This window comes from Eulemur rufifrons, chromosome 29 (assembly GCF_041146395.1).
Source record: "Eulemur rufifrons isolate Redbay chromosome 29, OSU_ERuf_1, whole genome shotgun sequence".
Lineage (NCBI taxonomy): Eukaryota > Metazoa > Chordata > Mammalia > Primates > Lemuridae > Eulemur > Eulemur rufifrons.
This window is the reverse complement of record NC_091011.1, coordinates 35,160,212-35,179,751: the sequence shown is the minus strand read 5'-3', so window position 1 is coordinate 35,179,751 and position 19,540 is coordinate 35,160,212. Positions and strand designations below refer to the sequence as shown.

The window sequence follows — 19,540 nt, the reverse complement described above, 5'->3', positions numbered from 1 at the left end:
CGGAGTGGCACTTAATATCACTGACTCCCTTGGTTCTCAGGCCTTTGCATTTGGACTGAAACGACACCACCAGCTTTCCTGGGCCTCCAGCTTGCAGACAGATCATGGGATTTAGCCTTAATAATCACGTGAGCCAATTCCTCATAATAAATCTTTCCATGTATCTCTAGGTATATCCTATTGGTTCTGTTTCTTTGGAAAACCCTGATTAATACACTAAGAACAGACAAAGAGGTAAATATAATATTAATGTACTATATGCTATATTATATTTTGGAATTTTCTTTTTTAATCCAAGTTTTCTTTTTCCTATGCCCAGAGAGATATTTCTACCATCAGAGATAGTACTGAGTACGAGTCATGACGGGAGGGGGTAATCTCAGGTAAACAAACAAGCATTTGGAGGTTGTAGAACACAATTAGACTTCAAGCTTTTAATGCAATAAAAATACTATTTGGAAAGAAATGGCCTACAAAAGACTGAGGGGCAGCCCAGAGGAATGCTTCTGGAATTTAACCTATAAGCTACTCAGCCAGAGTTCTTGTTAAAATGCAGATTCTGATTGAATGGGGTGAGGCAAAGATTCTACTTCCAAGTACTCAGGTAATGGCAATGCTCCCGGTCTAAAGGCGCACACTGAGTAGGAGGGCCACAGAGCAGTGATGCCAGCAGTCTACCAGCAACAGCAGAATCTGCTGGGAAATTACGAGAAATACAAATCCTAGAGGATAAGGAAACTTATGGAGCTTATTGACCTAAATCAGCTGTGTATACCAGACTAGTTAGATTATTTTCCTTAAGAATGAAAGAATAGTTTTTCAATACTCTAAAAATAAATGTAGCATACTACAACCTGTTATCTAAATAAGAAAAACAATGTCTCTGCAAACAATTTCCAAAGTCATAGTCCCTGCAATTACACTTAAAATGTAGCCTTTTACATTGTAAGAAGTCTGCTCTGATAATATATATGCAAAGTATTGCAGTTCAGTTGGACCACTTAAACTACTTGGTCACAAAACAGATCATTTCCATTTTTCCCCATAATACAGAAAAACACTTGGTAAAGAAACCAACCTGAGTCTTACATTTCCTTGTGTTGAGAATGTAACCAACCACATCATGGCTCAGCCAAACTTCTCCAGAGTAATGTTTACACATTGCTTGGTTGATATGTAAACATAGGTCAACATTTTGATTTATGCATCTGTTTATATACACAGATGCATAAATTATAAGACCTTAATGGTTTGAAACAAACGCTGAAGGACAAAGAACTTGAGGGTAAACTGCAAATATAGTGTCATGATCAAAGAAAAGATTTCAATTTTCTGAATGTGAAGCCAATTGATTGTAAAATAGGTTTTCCTAAAATTTTTAAATATATTGATGCATCCAAAATTTAGATTCAGTACCTTTTTCTACTTCAATAAAAGTTTGAATTTAGAAGTTCACCTCTCATTCAAAACCTAAGCGCATTGTTCTATCTAAAATCTATTTTCAAAGAAGTCAGTTACTAAAATATTGTAAAGCACTATACTTGTTTCAAGATTAAAGTGAACACCTCCAATCTTGCTAGGGCTATATATTTAAAAACAGTGGTTCTCCATTAGGGGAAATTTTGTCTCCTAGAGGACATTTGGCAATATCAGAAGACATCTTTGGTTGTCATAACTGGAGGGAGGAGAAAGAGGGATGGGTGCTTCTGGTATCTTAGTGAGTGGAGGTCAGATATGCGGCTAAACAACCTACAAATGCAGAAAAGAGTCCCCAGGACACAGAATTATCTAGCCTAAAATGCCAAGATGAATGTCCCATGTATATCTTAATTACATTCCTAACATAGTGTTAAGCACAATAACAAACACTTGATTATTAAATAAAACTATCTTCGTGTAGCTGGGATCTTAGAGTTAGAGATATAAAAGTGGGTTATCACACGTGTGATATCCAAAATTATAGAACTGAATTGTAGTCATTGTCAGAATCAAAAAGAAATTAAAAAATCCTCCCATCCAGTCAAATTCCTCTAATTTGAGAAGACAATGTTTCTCATATGGGAGATGCTCTCTAATGTACCGATACGACAGTGTTAAGGGGAAGAGGCAGTTTTCTTAATGGTAAAAATTAAATAAGACCTTTACAAATTTATTAAAATATCAGTTTTCACTGTTTCCTTTCTTATGTCCCATATTCTTTTCAAGTTAATAAAGTATTTCCTCCATAAAAATTAAAACCAATGGTACATCATAATAAGTGATATTTCACAAGCAGGAAACAAAATAAAATGTAATTATTTTCAAAAGACAAATCAGAGACCTTGTTGGCCTACAGGCATTTATACTTCTGAGATTGCTGGGATTTAAACTGTCATGAGAAATTCTGAACTGGCTTACATTTTTGAAACACAGGAACTGACAGCCACAAGGCCAAACATACCCTTAATAATCGATTCAGCTGCATACAGATCTCGTTTGTAGGTCACCTAAAGGACAGATAAACCTCATTAGACTTAACAGAGCAAGAAGGAATGTAAAGCAATAAAATAATGCCCCCAAGGAAATTCTTGATTTTAAAGAAACTATAAACACACAATACTGACAATTTCTGAATTAGAATTGCATCAGCAGATTCCCATTAAAAAAACTATTCCTACAAATCATTGAAGATTTGTTTTTAAATCTTTGAATAAATTATTGTGTGTCAGTGGTTACTGAAACCTTAATATAACTTAAGTATTATAATCAAAGAAAATGTGGTAGTGATCAAATGAAAGCATTAACATTACTATTTAATAATAATGTTTTATAATAGAAGGAAAGAAAGGATGGGGGGGGGGAAGAAATCTCTGTATAACAATCACCAAGTTGCCTTCTCAGTTGAAATGAGATAATTCTCAAAGATCAAGTCACATTAAGAGGGACTTCCTTCTGAATTGAGTATATCTGTATGTACCCAGGTAAGACTTGCCTTGTAAGGTTTTATTAAAACATGGCTCCAATGGAAAGAGTGTATAGGGCACCAATGTGTGCCTAAGAACAATGATGACCTTTCCTTAAAAACACAAAGCCTGCTTGTAATTGTAATCTGTTCCTTGTAATGTAGCCTGCCATGGTATGTGTCTGTGGTATGGCAGATACTTCCCAGATCCCACCCAGTGAGCTCAAGTACAGAACATGTACGTGCATTGCACTGCAGAATTAGTTCTCCTATATCACAGAGCTGAAAGATGGGGTGAACAACAAAACAGCTTATTGATAAGTACTACAAGGTAATAGAACCTACATTCAAGCACTCAAATGACTATGATGCAGATGGTCTAAAAACCCATTTTGAGAAATGCTCACCATATTAATACCTTACTACATCTATAAAATTGAATTTTTCTCTAGATTATCTCTTTACTGAATTTCTACAGAAACTCTGTTCAGCACAAGTGGGCCAGCACACTTCTGTGAAAAATAGATTCCTCTGCTATACCATTATCCTGGCAGGAAAATCCTGCACCAAAGCTACACCTTATTATCCAGAATTAATGTGGCAGGTAACTTGGTAACACAAACAGGAAGGTGCTTAAGCAATTCAGTCTAATGAAATCAAAAGTCAAACACTATATAATCTCTAAAACAAACACATGGCAACCAAAACTAGTGATCCCTAGTACTATATCTACTATAGTTACTGACAAAAATGCAATTCTACTATCTGGAGAAAAAGTGATTAAAAAATAGACATTTAAAGGTTCATGCTATGCATTTTACCACATGAAAGAATGTATTGATCTCATTCATTCATTCATTAAACAAATATTGATTGAATAACTACCATGTTCTAGGCCCTGTTCTAAGTGCTGGTAATAGAGTAATAAAAAGAGAACAAAAATCCTTAACATGCAGAAACTACATTACAGTTGAGAATTTTATTTTTGTAAAATTAAAATTAATTCTTTTCTTGAAAATACCCAATTAATTAGATATCTGAAATCAGGCCTTATTAACACTTGCAATGCAAATGAGAAAGTTTTTCCTACAATAATTGTCTGCTGTGGAGGGTAAACTCAGAACAGAAATGAGGGGACAATGACTAATTATCATAATTCATTTTCTACTCCCTCCTTCTTTAAGGGGTAAAACAGCACTTTAAGTAAAAATAATTATTAAAGTATCTTATTTTTTCATACAAATCATGATGGATTTATCAATTTATGCAAAAATTATTCTCAAATATTAAAATGACTTTTCTAGAATACTTGTAAGACTTAATTTTTACATTGGAGTCAGTTGTATGAATAAAATACATTTATTACCCAAAGATTTTGTCTCTCTTTATATTAAATAATTAACTGAATAACAAGAAAGACTCAAATTTATCATCTCCTTTTCCCTATAAGCTATGTATACCTACTATAAACAGATTAAGGCTTTTTTCATTTTCAACATCTTCTATATACCTCAACTGTACTTGTCAAATACTGATTTAATAAAAATAAACTACAGAAAATATTTCTTGCAAGCTTTTAAAGTATCTTTTTAAGAATAGCCTTATTTTTTTCTAAATAAAACAGCTAAATACTTGAAAGGGAATATTACTGGAAAGTGTTGTAATTGTGAATTGACGAGTTATTCAATTTTTCCATTTAACTTTTACAGTAACATGGGTTGTCCTTTCCTTATTTTTAATTGGAAAAAAATGACACCCTAAACAATCAGTTTTGAAGTGATTTTGTTCTGTCAACATGATCTGTAGTCTTCCTTTGACCTTGTACAATACTCTATTATGGAAAATAATTATTTTAAAAAAGAAAATCAGTCCTGTAGTGATAGAAGCAAATGTCTAGTTCACTTGTGTTCAAACTGTGCTCACTAGAGCCTCAGGGGCCACCTGAAACACAGTAAAGGTGTTCTGTGCAGGTGAGACCCTAACTCAACATCTGATACTCACTTAGTTCAGTTCAATTTTTGTCTATGTTGTTCAGTTGAGCTTCTATGCAATATTTCATCTGAGTAATGTGTTTAGCTAAGAAAAAAAAAAAAATTCAATAAAAGAGAAACTTGAAGCTCAGAGCTACAGACATAACTGTCTTCTCAAGTCCTAGGCCAGGATTCTCTCAGCTACCTCAAGGTACAGTCTGGCAGAGACTAGCACACCTATATTTTGTTTCTTTTTGTGTGCTGAGAGAGACACAAAACAGTAAAACAGACCTTTGAGAACAGAGCCAATCCCAGTTGGCCATCAGCTTATATGAGACTATAATTAATGTTCTCCCACCTTTCACCTCACAAGATAATATGTAACTCCAATAATTAGAAAAAGCCAGAAAAACTTACATTTTAAAGATACACAATGACTATACAGATTTTTGGAATTTTTTCTATTTCATTATGTACATCTAGAAAATATTTTCTTGAGACTGGTAACTGTATGAAAACCTCTCAAAAGAAACAATGTCACCACATTGTACTTTTGAGGTTACAAAACCAAATAAAGACTGTTTTGTTTCTTTTGTTTTTAAACAAAGATGTTAGAATACTTGAATCTAAAAAATGTAGTCCCCATGAAAAGGAATCCTCAAAAGTCATCTATTCCAATAGCAGCAATGATACAAACATTTCAGAAACTCCTTCTTAAGAAGTATTCAGACAATAGAATACAATTGTTAAATTTCTTTAATTGGTTATAAATCCTTTATGACTTGAAGACAGTTTAGACATTTAGAAATAAGTGACTAAGCTATATAATTAAAAATATATTGGACTGAAGATATGGTACAACTATAAATTAGAGAGACTGAAGTTCTTATGTAGATTAGATGAAATCACACCAAAATAAGAGTGTTTACCGAGGCCTGCCAAGACACAACTACTGAAGGGAAGCATGAGAGCTGATTGCTGGAAGCCATTCCTGTACTCTCCGGTGTTGGGCACTCTTATCGAAGAGGGTGGGAGTGCTGTGGTCATTCTAAGGCAATATTCTCTATCCTGCATGGTAATTTGAAAAAAACTGATGTTTTCTCCAGAACCCAGAGGAGCTAGCATAAGAATTCTGGCATTAACCTTGAATGCTTACTGTTTGCATTTGCTTTTATTAAAATGTGTATGTAAAATATAAAACAATAGTCCTCCTGGAATTTCTGGTGGCAATTGAAATAATATTAAGTACAGTCACCAGAAATTTCTAGTCATTCTTACCACTGTGGAGTGAACTCCTTGACTTCTGAGTAGGAGAAGGTATCCAGTTTCATATTTCAGAATCCTTCTTTGCCTTACTGTTTTATGGTGGTGAAGTGCCTCTCAATTATGTCCAAACATGTATTTCACTATGTCGGGTTTCCGAATATGTTCTAGGTACCTGGCTTGCCACCTGGGTCCAGTACCAGTTTTATCATAACTGTACTAAAACTTTTCTTAGATTCATTTAGTTTTTTTAATAGCAACATAAATCTTTGGAATTACTGTGTAATTAAAACATTAATGCCAAAGTATAAATTCTATTGTGTGGTTTAAACAGCAATTAAAATACTCTCTTCTAGTCATACAAAATAAGATCACAAAATTTAAGTAAAAGCCTATACTAAAGATGAATCATACAATATTAGCAAAAGGGGCTAAGTAATCAGCTCAGAAAATATCAAAAAGATTGAAAGTAGACAAAAGACAAAAAAAAAAAAAAGGGAAATAGGGAACCTGAATACAACTGCAATATTTGCACTCAAAATAGTTTCACCTTGCTTAAAAGAAAAAATATGATACCAACAGAAAAAAACTCTTACAATGGCTATCTATAAGACATTTTGTCCAATCCACTGCATTGTAGGCCTTTTATTAGAGTCCCAGGTCCCTTTGTGGCACATCATTCAAACTTCATTCATAAGAGTAAGGCTCTCTGCTTCCGCCCCAGTTTGATCCATGATCCCTCTAGGCCTGAAAGAGTATGTCACCCCTCAACATGTGTTTCCTGGGGCTTCTGTGACTAAGTACCACACACTGGGGACCTAAAAGAATAGAAAGTTATTGTCTCTCAGTTCTGGAGGCTAGAAGTTAGAGATCAAGTTGTAGGCAGGACCACGTTCCTTCTGAAGGCTTTAGGGAAGAATCCTTCCCAGTCTCTTCTTAGCTTCTGGTGGTTGCAAGCAATCCTTGGCATTCCTTGACTTGTAGATGCATCACTCCAACCTCTGCTCCATCATAACATGGCATTTTCCCTGCATTCAGGTCTCTTCTCCTATCCTTATACCAACATCAGTCACGTTGAATTTAGGGAATACCCTACTCCATCATGACCTCATCTTGTTTCCAAATAAGGTCACATTCACAAGTGTCAGAGTTTAGGACTCCAATATACCTTTTAGGGGACAATTCAACCCATAACAGCATGTGTGACATGACTCACTGGTGGAACCAAGAGGAGCACCCTGGAAAGGCCAATCATGTCAGATTGCACAAAAGGAAAACAGAGAGCCGAGATGTACCTGAGGACTAACACTCTCTTACTGGAGTAAACAGTGAAATGTGAACATTTAACAAAAGAAAAAGAAAAAAAAAGAAACCTATGAATGAGATTTGTGAAGATGGTGGAGTGGAAAATTCAAACAGTTATGTGATGCTTCCCTTTCCATCCATAAAACTCAGAGTATTTTACAAGCTTGATGAAGGCTCATAACACCCACAAGAGGTAGATAATTACACCCCCAACGATGTCAAAGTGAGGCCAGAGAGAACTGACACGTTAATAGCAATAAAATGCTTCACAGTTTCCACTTTTTTACTTGGCCTTCAAATTCAGTCGAGCAGACAGTCAAAAGGGATTCTACAGAGATGTGGGTTTAGGTCTTTTACAACACCCCTAATTGGTAATTGTCAAAGTCCTCATAATTAATATCACCAATAAGCCATATATAGAAAAAGATTATCCAAATAAAATGTTTGCCTGCTGGGTTGAAGATATTTAGACATCCTTAAATGAGCAATAACACTGCAGTAATTGTCTCTACCAGGCAATAATCCAAGTCTGTCAGTATTTTGGAATTCAACAGTTTAAGTATGTCTGAGATAATCTTAGCATACAGCAAGGCCCATCATGTTACTGTGGAAGATACCTAATCAAATTATAGGGCTTTCTGTTTTCCAATCAATGAGGAAATATGCATATAGACTCATAATCTCAGAGTTAGAATGAATCTTTACTAGCTCAGTTGTTGGCAGATGTTTAATAAAAATTCCCAAAGACTACAAGCAATACTTATTGCAAAATTATGAAATAATCCAAAAATTCTGTTTCAGAATACATTGTTCAATTCAACTCATTTCTACTTGATGAAACAAAGGGGAGTCATACTCTAAAACACCTCTGGGCTCAAAAAAAAGCTGCAGTATGATGTTTGCAACAACCACTGCATTCCTTCCAAAAGAAATGAGTTTGCCATTAGAAGAGGTGGGCCTTGCCACAGAAAAGAGTCCAGTTCTTCACGGGAGGTCGGGGAGAGAAGGTGGGTCCAGTCACTACCCCACTGTGTCAGAACTGTGGCAAATACCCTTTTAACCCACTTAAATTGGAGCAATCACCCCAGAGCCTGGAAGGAAATGTTAATGTTGCAGGCAGAGTTGCAGCTTTAATACCACTGAGTGAACAGAATAAAAGGTTATACACAGAGAGCATGAATAGAGGATAAAAGTGAATAAACCAATCTTAAGCACTATAAAATGGAATTTCATTGAAATATCTCAAAGTGAATTTTCTTGAAGCCAAGTAATATAAATGGTACATTTTGATGGTTCCATAAACTCAGCGAGTCTCCTTTAACTCCCATTGTGTTCTATCATTTTTAAATGCACTCACGCACACACACACACACACACACACACACACACAGACCAGCACAGAGAAGAGCCCTAGCAAAGTTTCATCCATCTTACCTTCCAGAGATCAGGTGATCCTTCTACAAGTTTGGCTTTAGTGTGACAGTATTTTAGAGCCAACTGCAAACACTCAGTTCCAAATTCCAAGTCATAGTCACTACACTGGTATAGGGGGGAAAAAACAGAAAGTTAAACTAAAATACAATTTTAAATAAAACTAAGCCTTTTATTTCATAATCAATTGCAAACAGAAGAGAAGAGCCTAGAGAACTCACAGTAATCAGCTATAGATTAAGTTATAAAATAATCCCCCCATGCCCTAAAAGCATAACAAAACAAATAAATAGGAATACTATAACCGTAAGAGTTTTGAGCTTCCTCAATAGTTTCAGATGTCAAATAGATATAATACTTCGTTTCCTTTGCTCATAAGTTACCTTTCCAAACATGTTTATAAAATGCCTGAAAAGACAGCTGAAGATTACTGTATCAGAACTGTCAATAAATATATATCTATAAAATCCAAATCCTGTATCTCTTATTTGTACCAAGACACCCACAGGTCACAGTTCTCTTATTGATTTTACTATTTAAAATACAGTAAATCCTCATTAAATGATTTATACTTTGTTTATAAACATGGAAATAGTTCAGTTTTTCATTGTAAGAAAAAGTGTGAAGGTCTCTCATAGATTCAGTAAAATATAGATAACATCTTTTAGCACTTTAAGCTGAACCATCAAAATAACCAAGCAATAATATAATTCAGCTGAATAATATTCACTGAGTGTCCATCCTTTCTCTGAGCTCTATATTAAGTACCAGCTATATATTATACATGTAATGTGTCCTCATGGAACTCAAGTCTAGAAAAGGAGACTGACTTCTAACAAATAATTTGTAGCAGAATGTATTAGATGCAGTAATAATGTCCAGAGGTATCCCAGTGGATAAAATACTTCATTCTGTGTGTGGACATCAGGAAAAACCTATCAGAGGAAATGGTCTCTGATCTCTATTTTAAAACCTAAATAAGACTGGAGGAGGGGGATTATCTTTAAGGCAAAAGGTGCCATGCAAAGTTACAAACATTTGAGGCATTTGGTAGATTTGCATTTTAGAAAGAGCATATATATCCACATAAAGGCTGCTGGAAGTCAACAAATATGAATATGGCATCTAAAGCTGTTTTATTGTACTGAAGGTTACAAAATTCTAACTGTAATTGTTTGTGGAATTAATGAAGAAAATATAACCAAACATAGAGCTCCTATCTGACCAAAAGAGTCCCAGTTAACATTTTCTATTTTGATGAACTATAGAACATGACATATTTCCTAGCTATTTTCATTTTTAGTAGAATATTATCATTAATAGTTACATTCAAATACCTTGAGATGAGCTTTGGTAAACCTTCTTCGGTTTGTATTTCTGGCATCTACACGGTATTACCTATTAGTATGTGAGATGAATGTACAGAGTTCTCTTTAACACGTGGTTAAATCCCATATGGGACCAGCAATAACCTTGACTCTTCCTGATTCATGACAGAGGCAAAATAGTCAACATATTGATATTTTGGATAACCTTAAAAGTGCTCACAGAAGTGCATATTGAGAAGAGTGTACAGGAACAGCTATTAATACTTACTTCCCATCTCAGGTGGTCATGTGAAACAGAATTGATGCTATGCTCACACTGTCATGAAGTGTACTAGCCAAGAGTGCAACAGCCTACAAATTGCATTAAGGCTGTGGGATGCCAGTCACTACTAGCGTCAATGGGAAACAGACAACCCACAGATCAAGTATGTGTGAAATATACACAGGAAATGGAGGCCGAGCAATCTTAGCAGAAAGACTAGCCTGAATTTGTCATTCATTATATAAACTAATGATACAACTATTTAAGGCGGCTTTATAACTTTTTTGCAGTGAAACCTTTCTTTACCACTGAGTCCAAAAAACATATGGTTAATAAAAACTAAAGTCTAAATTTGTTTCTCAAGAACATTTGGATTTCTGCTTTTGTCTAGGATATAGAAGCTGCCATAAGCGACATTCATATCTGAACAAAAAGAAAAAGCAGGTAAACTATAAAAATATAACTTTTTTTTTTACCCATCAGAACTGAGGTCACAGCACAACCAAGGGGCCTTATACCTAAGAAAAGACATGCTTACCCCACACACAAGGAGAGAGAGGATGTGATCACTGGCTTATCTATGTCAGAACACAAGATGAAGAATGACATTCCTCAGGCAAGAGTCAGGTCAGGTAAGAAGAAAGCAAAAATTTCAGTGAATTGCTAAAGACAGAGTGGAGGCTACTGAAAGAATGTAAAACCCCTAGGAACCACAATCACAAGAGGAGTTCATAAGCACTTGCAGGCTCCTCTCTAGGGACCTCCTATTGGGTGCTCATGAAGTGATACATTATTTGATTGAGACTGTGATTAGATGTATATTCTAAATTCAGGCAATCACTAACAAAAAAATGTTAAGTTAAAAACATCAATAAAAGTAATAAAATGAAATAATAAAAAATGCCAAATTAATCCAAAGGCACACAGAAAAGTGAGAAAAAGAACAAAGAACAAATGGAACCAATAGAAAGCAACTAGTGAGATGGTACTTTTAGTCAAGAAAGTTAATAAAGAGTGAGTAATTGCACAAAATATTTGACATTTATTATCCAGCACTGGTGGGGGGGGAGGGGAGGGGGTCACAGTGATGTCACTGATCACATTAGAAATATACAGACACCAAGAACCATCTGCCTACCCAAATTTGGCCCTTCAAGACAGTGTCAAACAGCCTTCTCCACAGGCAGAAGCTATAAGGACAATTATTGGAGGTCTTCAAAATACACAGTCCAGCCCAGTCATGGTATACGGAAGCTCAGAGTCAACAAGCCCCACCTACAAAACTCACCAAGTCCAACCAGTCCCCAACAGTTACACGTGTGCCAAAAACCCAAATTTAACTGACACCCAAGAAAAGATTGTAACACTAAAGATAAGGTCAAAAAGGCAAAAACTAAAGCATTTTGGAGGAAATAGAAACTGCCATTTTTTAAAACTATTAATAGACCCCAAAAGATAAAGTACATGTAATCAAATACTTGTAATCAAATATTTGTAATCAAAAGACAGGGTAATATTTAAAAGTATAGAAAATGAGAGAGAAAGATAATTAGATGACTCATCCACAAAGTCGAATATCCAAATAAAAAGAGAATGAAAAAGAAAAAAGCAGGGAAAGACGATTTAAATAATTCAAGATAGTCTAGAAATGAAGAACGTGAATTTCCAGATTAAAAGAATTTATGGAACATAAAAGCTAATGGATGAAAATATATCAAAACAAATTAACAACAAAAATTCTCTTACAAAGAAGACAGAATCCTAATGGACTAGAACTTCTTAGCAGAAACAATGAAAATTAAAACAAGGAATAAATTTCTTCCTAATTCTTAAGGTAATGATTTTCAACATAAAATTCTACTCCCAGAAAAGTTATCAATTAAGTTTGAGGGTAGAATATGAATTTCTCCTAGCATTCAAGATCTCAAAAGAATTAGTACCCATGCATTCATTTTTTTTTTCCTCTTCATATTTTTTTTTAACAGACTTTTAGAGAAGTTTTAAGTTCACAGCATGATGGAACAGAAGGTACAGAAATTACTATATACTCTCAAGTCCTCATACACAGACTCTCCTATAATCAAAACCTTGCAACACAGCATTATGTGTATCAGCAATACAGTGGTATGTGTCAGTGTATGTGTAAACCTACACTGATACATCATTATCACCCAAAGCCCATAGTTTGCATTACAATTCATCGACGGTATTATACATTCTATGGATTTTCACAAATGTACAATGACATTTATCCAATGTAGTATCATACAGAGTGGTTTCACCACTGTAAACAAAATTCCACTGCACTCCATCTATACACATCTCTTCCTCCTGAAACCCTTGCAACCACTGATCCTGTTAATGTCTCCATGGTTTTGTCTTTTCCAGAATGTCATACAGTTGTAATCATAGAGTATGTAGTCTTTTCCAATTGGCTTCTTTCACATGGTAATAGGCATTTAAGGTCCCTCCATGTCTTTGAGTGAAATGATAGCTAATTTCTTTTTAGTGGTGAATAATATTTCATTGTCTTGGTGTTCTAGTTTATTTATATACTCACCTACTAAGACATCTTGGTTGGTTACAGTTTTGGCACTTATGAATAAAGCTGCTATAAACATTCATATGCAGGTTTTTAAGTTGACATAAGTTTTCAACTAATTTGGGTAAACAACAAGAAATGTTAGCTGCTGGATTGTATGGTAAGAGTAAGTTTAGATTTGTCAGACACTGCTAAACCGTCTTCCAAAGCAGCTATACCATTTTGCACTCCCACTAACATGTACAAAATTTCCTACCGCTACACATCCTGGGCAACATTTGTTGTTATTAGAATGGGCAAAATCTGAAACAGGTATATAGTTGTATCTCAATGTTCTTTTAATTTGCATTATTCCTGATGAAATAAGCATCTTTCCATATGCTTATTTGGCTTCTGTATACTTTCTATGGTGTGGTGTCTGTTAAGGTCTTTAGCCCATCTTATAAGCAGGTGTTTTGTGTTATGGTTGAGTTTTAAGAGTTCTTTGTATATTTTAGATTACCACATTTCTCTTGCAAATATTTTCTACAGTCTGTACCTGTCTTCATTCTCTTGATAGTGTCACAATATCTTTCACAGAAGTTTTTTTTTTTGTTTTTTTTTTTTTAATTTTAATGAAGTCCAGCTTCTCAATTATGTCTTTAATGGGCTGTGCCTTTGGTGTTATATCCAAACCCAAGGGCATATAGAATTTCTCCTATCTTCTGAGAGTCCTACAGTTTTGTATTTTACATTTAGGTCTGTGATCCATTTTAAGTTAATCGTGATGGATGTATGGTCTGTGCCTAGATTCATTGCCTTGCAGGTGGATATCCAGTTGTTCCAGCAACATTTGTTGAAAAGACAACAGATTTTTGCTATGTTGTATTGCCTTCACTCTTCTGTCAAAGGTCAGTTGACTATATTTATGTGGATCTATTTCTGGGGTCTCCATTTTGTTCCACTGATCCTTTTGTCTATTTAGACAATACCACTGTCACCATCCCTGTAGCTTTACAGTAACTCTTGAAGTCAGATAGTGTCAGTACTGTAACTTTGTCCTTCTCTTTCAATATCATTAGCTATTTCAAGTTTTTTGCCTCTCCAAATAAACTTTACAATAAATTTGTCAATACCCATAAAATAACTTGATGAGATTTTGATTGACATTGCATTGAATCTGCATATGAAATTGGGAAAAACTGACATATTGACAACACTGAATCTTCCTATCCACAAATACGGAATACTTCTCCTCTTATATAGTTCTTTAATGTCTTTCAGAGTTTGTAGTTTTCCTTACATAGGCAGAAATCTAAAAAAAAAAAAATCTACAAAGTCTAAGTATTTCATTTCTGGGGGTGCTAATGTAAATAATATGTTAAATTAGTTTTATTTCTTCCTCTCAATTACAATACTTATTTCTTTTTCTTCTTGTTGCATTAGCTAGAAATTCCAGGACGGTGTTGAGTAAGAGTGGTGAGAAGGCACATTCTTGTCTTTTCTTGGTCTTACCAGGAAAGGTTTAAATTTCTCACCATTAAATTATGATGATACATGTAGATGTGTCGTGGATGATTTTATAAAACTGAGAAAGATTCCCTCTATTCCTAAGTTTGCAGAGAATTTTTTATCATAAGTGTTGGATTTTGTCAAACAACTCTTCTGTATCTACTAATATGATCGTGTGATTTTTCTCCTTCAGCATATTGATGTGATGAAATACATTAACAGATTTTTGAATGTTGAAGCAGACTTGCATATCTGGATAAATCCTAGTTGATTGTGGGATGTTTTTTATACATTGTTGGGTTAAATTTGCTGATATTTTGTTCACAACTTTTGCATCTATGGTCTGTAGATTTTTTCTTGTAATGTCTATGTCCTCTTTGATTTTTGAATTAAGGTAATGTTGGCCTCACGGAATGTGTTAGGAAGTATTCCCTTTGCTTTTATCTTCTGGAGACATTGTAGAGAAATGGAATAATTTATTCATTAAATATTTGCCGGAAATCACCAATGAACTCATCAGAGTCTAGTACTTCATGTATTGGAAGGTCATTATTGGCAATTTATTTAACAAATGTATACCTATTCAAATTTTCCATTTCTGTCCTGTATGAGTTTTGACAGATTGTATCTTTCAATGAATTGGCCTATTTCATCTATGTTATCAAATTTGTGAACATAGAGTTATTCATAATATTCCTTTACCATCCTTTTAATGTCCATAGCATTTATAGTGATATCTACTCTTTCATTTCTGATATTTCTGTATTCTTTTTTCTTAGCCTAGATTATCCATTTTATTAATCTTGTTAAAGAAAACAACTTTTGGTTTTGCAGATTTTCTCTATTGACATTCTGTTTTTAATTTCATTGATTTCTGCTCTAATTTTTGTTATTGTTTTTCTTCTGCTTATTTTAATTTGCTGTTCTAATTTTAGCTTCCTAAGGTAGAAGCTTAGGTATTTTTTAGGTATTTTTGATTGATTTTAGGTATTTTTTCTTATTTAACATATGCAATCAATGCTATAGCTTTTCCCTTAAGCACTGTTCTTGCTGCATCTCAATTTTGATAAATTCTATTTTCATTTCTTTCAAAATATTTTATGACTTCTCTTGAGATTTCTCTTTCTAACATGTTATTCAGAAGTATTTTGTTTAATCTCCAATTATTTTAGACTTTACAGCTACCTTTGGTATGGATTTCTACCTTAATTCCATTGTGGTACAAGAGCAGGCATTGTATGATTTCTGTTTTTATTTTTTTAATTTTTTAATTTTTTTTTACTTCACAATATTACAGGGGTACAAATGTTTTGGTTACATGGATTGCTTTTGTACTGCTTGAGACAAAATTATAAGTGTGCCCATCACCAAGATCATGTACATTGTACCCATTAGGTATGATTTTACCTATCCCCTCCTCCCACCTCCCACCTGTTTGATTTCCATTGAGTTTTACTTCCTACTGTGCACATGAGTGCTGTTCAGTTAGTTCTAAATTAATCATAAGTAAATGTGTTTGATTTCCATTCTTGTGATACTTTACTTAGGAGAATTCATTTTGTATGGCCGAGTAGTACTCCATGGTATACATACATCACATTCTATCAATCCACTCATGAATTGATAGGCACTTGGGTGGATTCCACATCTTTGCAATTATGAAGTGTGCTGCAATAAACATTTGAGTGCAAGTATCTTTTGATAAAATGACTTTTTTTCCTTTGGGTAAATATTCAGTAGTGGGATTGCTGGATCAAATGGTAGGTCTACTTTTAGTTCTTTGAAGAGTCTCCATACTATTTATTATCCATAGAGGTTATACTAGCTTGCAGTCATACCAACAGTGCATAAGTGTTCCTTTCTTTCCACATCCATGCCAGCATCTATTGTTTTGGGACTTTTTGATAACAGCCATTCTTACTAGGGTTAGGTGATATCTCATTGTGGTTTTGATTTGCATTTCCCTGATGATTAATGATGTTGAGCATTTTTTCATATGTTTACTGGCCATTAGTCTACCTTCTTTTGAAAAGTTTCATGTCTTTCTCACTTTTTAATGGGGTTGTTTCATTTTTTTCTTGGTGATTTACTTGAGTTCTTTGTACATTCTGGTTATTAACCCTTTACCAGATACATGGCACGTGAATATTTTCTCCTGTTCTACAGGTTGTCTATTCACTTTGTTGATTGTTTCCTTGGCTATGTAGAAGCTTTTTAAATTAGTCAAGTCCCATTTATTTATTTTTGTTGTTGCTGTGATTGCCATTGGGTTCTTTTTCATAAATTATTTGCCTAGACCGATATCTAGAAGAGTTTTTCCAATGTCTTCTTCTAGAATTCTTATGGTTTCATGTCTTAGATTTAAGTCTATTATCCATCTTGAACTAATTTTTCTGAGTGGTGAGAAATACTGATCCTGTTTCAATCTTCTACATATGGCTAGCCAATTTTCCCAGCACCATTTATTGAATAGGGTACACTTTTCCCCAGTGTATATTGTTGTCTGCTTTATCAAAGATCAGATGGCAGTATGTGGATTGTTTCATATCTGGGTTCTCTGTTCTGTTCCATTGCCCTGTGTCTCTATTTTTGTGCCAGTATCATGCTGTTTTGGTTTCTATACCCTTGTAGTATAAAGTCTGGGAGAGAGTGCTGCCTCCAGATTTTTTCCTTTTGCTTAAGGTTCCTTTGACCATTTGGGCTCTTTTCTGGTTCCAAACAAAGGGTAGTGTTAAGGCATGTTTCATGGTCCAGAAAGTGATCTATCTCAGTGAATGTTCCATGAAGAATGTGTATTTTGATGTTTGGACATGAAGCAGTCAATAGATGTCAATTCTATCCAGTTGATTGACAGGGCTGTTGTGGTCAAATGTATGTTTAGTAATTTTCTGCCTAATGGATCTGTTTCTGATAAAGAGGTATTGAAGTCCCCAACTGTAATAATGTATTTGCCTGTCTCCTTTTTGCAGTTTTATTAGTTTTTGCCTCACATATAATCACTCTCTGTTGTTAGATGCATACATAGTAAAGATTGTTATATAATCTTGAAGAATTGACCCTTCTATCATTATATAACGCCCCTCTTCTTTTAGTAGATGCCCTAGAGTTTGCAACATACTTTTACACCTAATCTGTGACCACTTTCAAATAACACTATGTCACTTCATGGGTAAGGCAAGTACAATAATAAGATAATCCTAATTACTCTCTCTCATCCCTTACATCATTACTGTCATTCATCTCCTTTATACATGAGCATATAAAAATCAAATACATTATTGCTATTATCATTTAGAACAAACTTATCCATTAGATCAACTAAGAAAATAAGTTCTTATTTTACCTTCAAGTATTTCTTCACTGAAGTTCTTTCATCAATGTAGATCCAAGTTTCTGACCTATATAGTTTTATTCCCTCTAAAGAACTTCTCTTAACATTTCTTACAAGACAAGTCTACTGGCAAATTTCCTCAATTTTTGTCTGAGAAAGTCTATTCTTCCATTTAAAGAATAATTTCATGGGGTTGGTGGTCTTGTTTCTGTAAACACTTAAGGTATTTTGCTTTTCTTTCTTCTTGCTTGCTTGGCTTCTGTGGAGAAGTCAGATGTAATCTTTTTTTACTGTCCCCCAGCCATTTGGGACAACAGATGTAATTCTTAACTTTGCTTCTCCCAAAGGCATTTTTTCTTTTGTTCAAGATTTTCTTTATCTTTGGTTTTGTGCAGTTTGAGCATAACATGCCCAGATATAGTTTATTTGGCATGTATCCTGGTTGGTATTCTCAGAGCTTTCCTGGATCTGTGGTTTGGTTTCTAACATTAATTTGGAGAAATTCTCAGTCACTATTGTGTCAAATATTGTTTCTGTTTCTTTGTCCCTTTCTTCTTCTGGTATTCCAATTATGCATGTGTCATGTGTTTTATAGTTGCCCCACAGTGCTTGGATATTCTGTTCCATGATATTCTATCTTTTTATCCTTGCTTTTCAGTTTTACAAGTTTCTATGAAGTTATCCTCAAGCTCAGAATCCATCCTCCTGATGTCTAGTCTACTAATGTGCCCAAAGGCATTCTTCATTTTTGTTAGTGTTTTTGATCTCTAGTAGTTCTTTTTGGTTCTTTCTTTGAATTACCATTTTTCTGCTTACATTGCCCATATCTGTTCTTGTTGCTATCTTACTTTAACCTTTAAATTCCTTAACATATTAATCTTAGTTTTAAACTCCCAGTTTGACAATTCCAATGCCCTTGTCATATATGAGTCTGGTTCTTATGCTTGCTCTGTTTCTTCAAACTGTTTTTTATCTTCTGGTATGATTTATAATTTTTCCTTGATAGCTGGACATGATTACTGGGTAAAAGAAACTAAGGTAAATAGGACTTTAATTATGTGATGGTTAGTTCTGTGGGAAGGATACTCATTTTGTAGTTATTTATGATTAGGTCTCAGTCTCTTAATGAGCCTGTGTCTCTGGACTGTGAACTTCACAAGTGTTTCTTGGCTCCTTCCCTTCTCCCACATAGGATGACTAGAGTGACCTAGAGTTGGGTATTTCCCTTCTTCAAGTCAGTCAGGCTTTGGTTTAAAAATCTAAAAAACCCCACACACACTACTGATAGTTTAGGCTCTCATAAACGTTTCTCTTTTTTTTTTAAATTTCAAAATATTAAGGGGGCAGCAATATTTTTGTTATGTGGTTAGTTTAGAGAATGCTTAAGTCAGGCCTTTTAGTGTGCTCTTCACCAGGATAGTGTTCATTGTACCCAGTAGGTGAGTTTTTTATCCCTTCTTCATCCCAGCCTCCCCACTTCTTGGTTTCCAATGTCCTTTATATTACTTTATGATCATTTGTACCCATCCTTTAGCTCACACTTATTAATGAGAATATATGGTGTTTGTTTTTCCATTCCTGAGATACTTCACTTATCCAAGTTCCATCCAAGCTGCAGCAAATGACATTATTTCATTCCTTTTTATGGTTGAGTAGTACTCCCTGGTGTATGTGTG

At 34.5% G+C, this 19,540-nt stretch overlaps 1 protein-coding gene across 3 annotated transcripts in view; it reads right to left on the bottom strand.

Annotated features, from left to right (window-relative positions):
• The window catches only part of CRPPA (CDP-L-ribitol pyrophosphorylase A), a 245,672-nt gene that overhangs the window by 149,790 nt on the left and 76,342 nt on the right, over nt 1-19,540 (bottom strand). For 2 of the 3 annotated variants that reach the window (XM_069461928.1, XM_069461930.1), the window contains 2 exons: nt 8,914-9,018; nt 2,441-2,486 (listed from right to left, as the gene is read on the bottom strand). In XM_069461928.1, coding sequence (XP_069318029.1) covers nt 2,441-2,486; nt 8,914-9,018 — 151 coding nt within the window. The remainder of the gene's footprint in view (nt 1-2,440; nt 2,487-8,913; nt 9,019-19,540) is intronic. The other variant, XM_069461929.1, reaches the window with a different exon arrangement.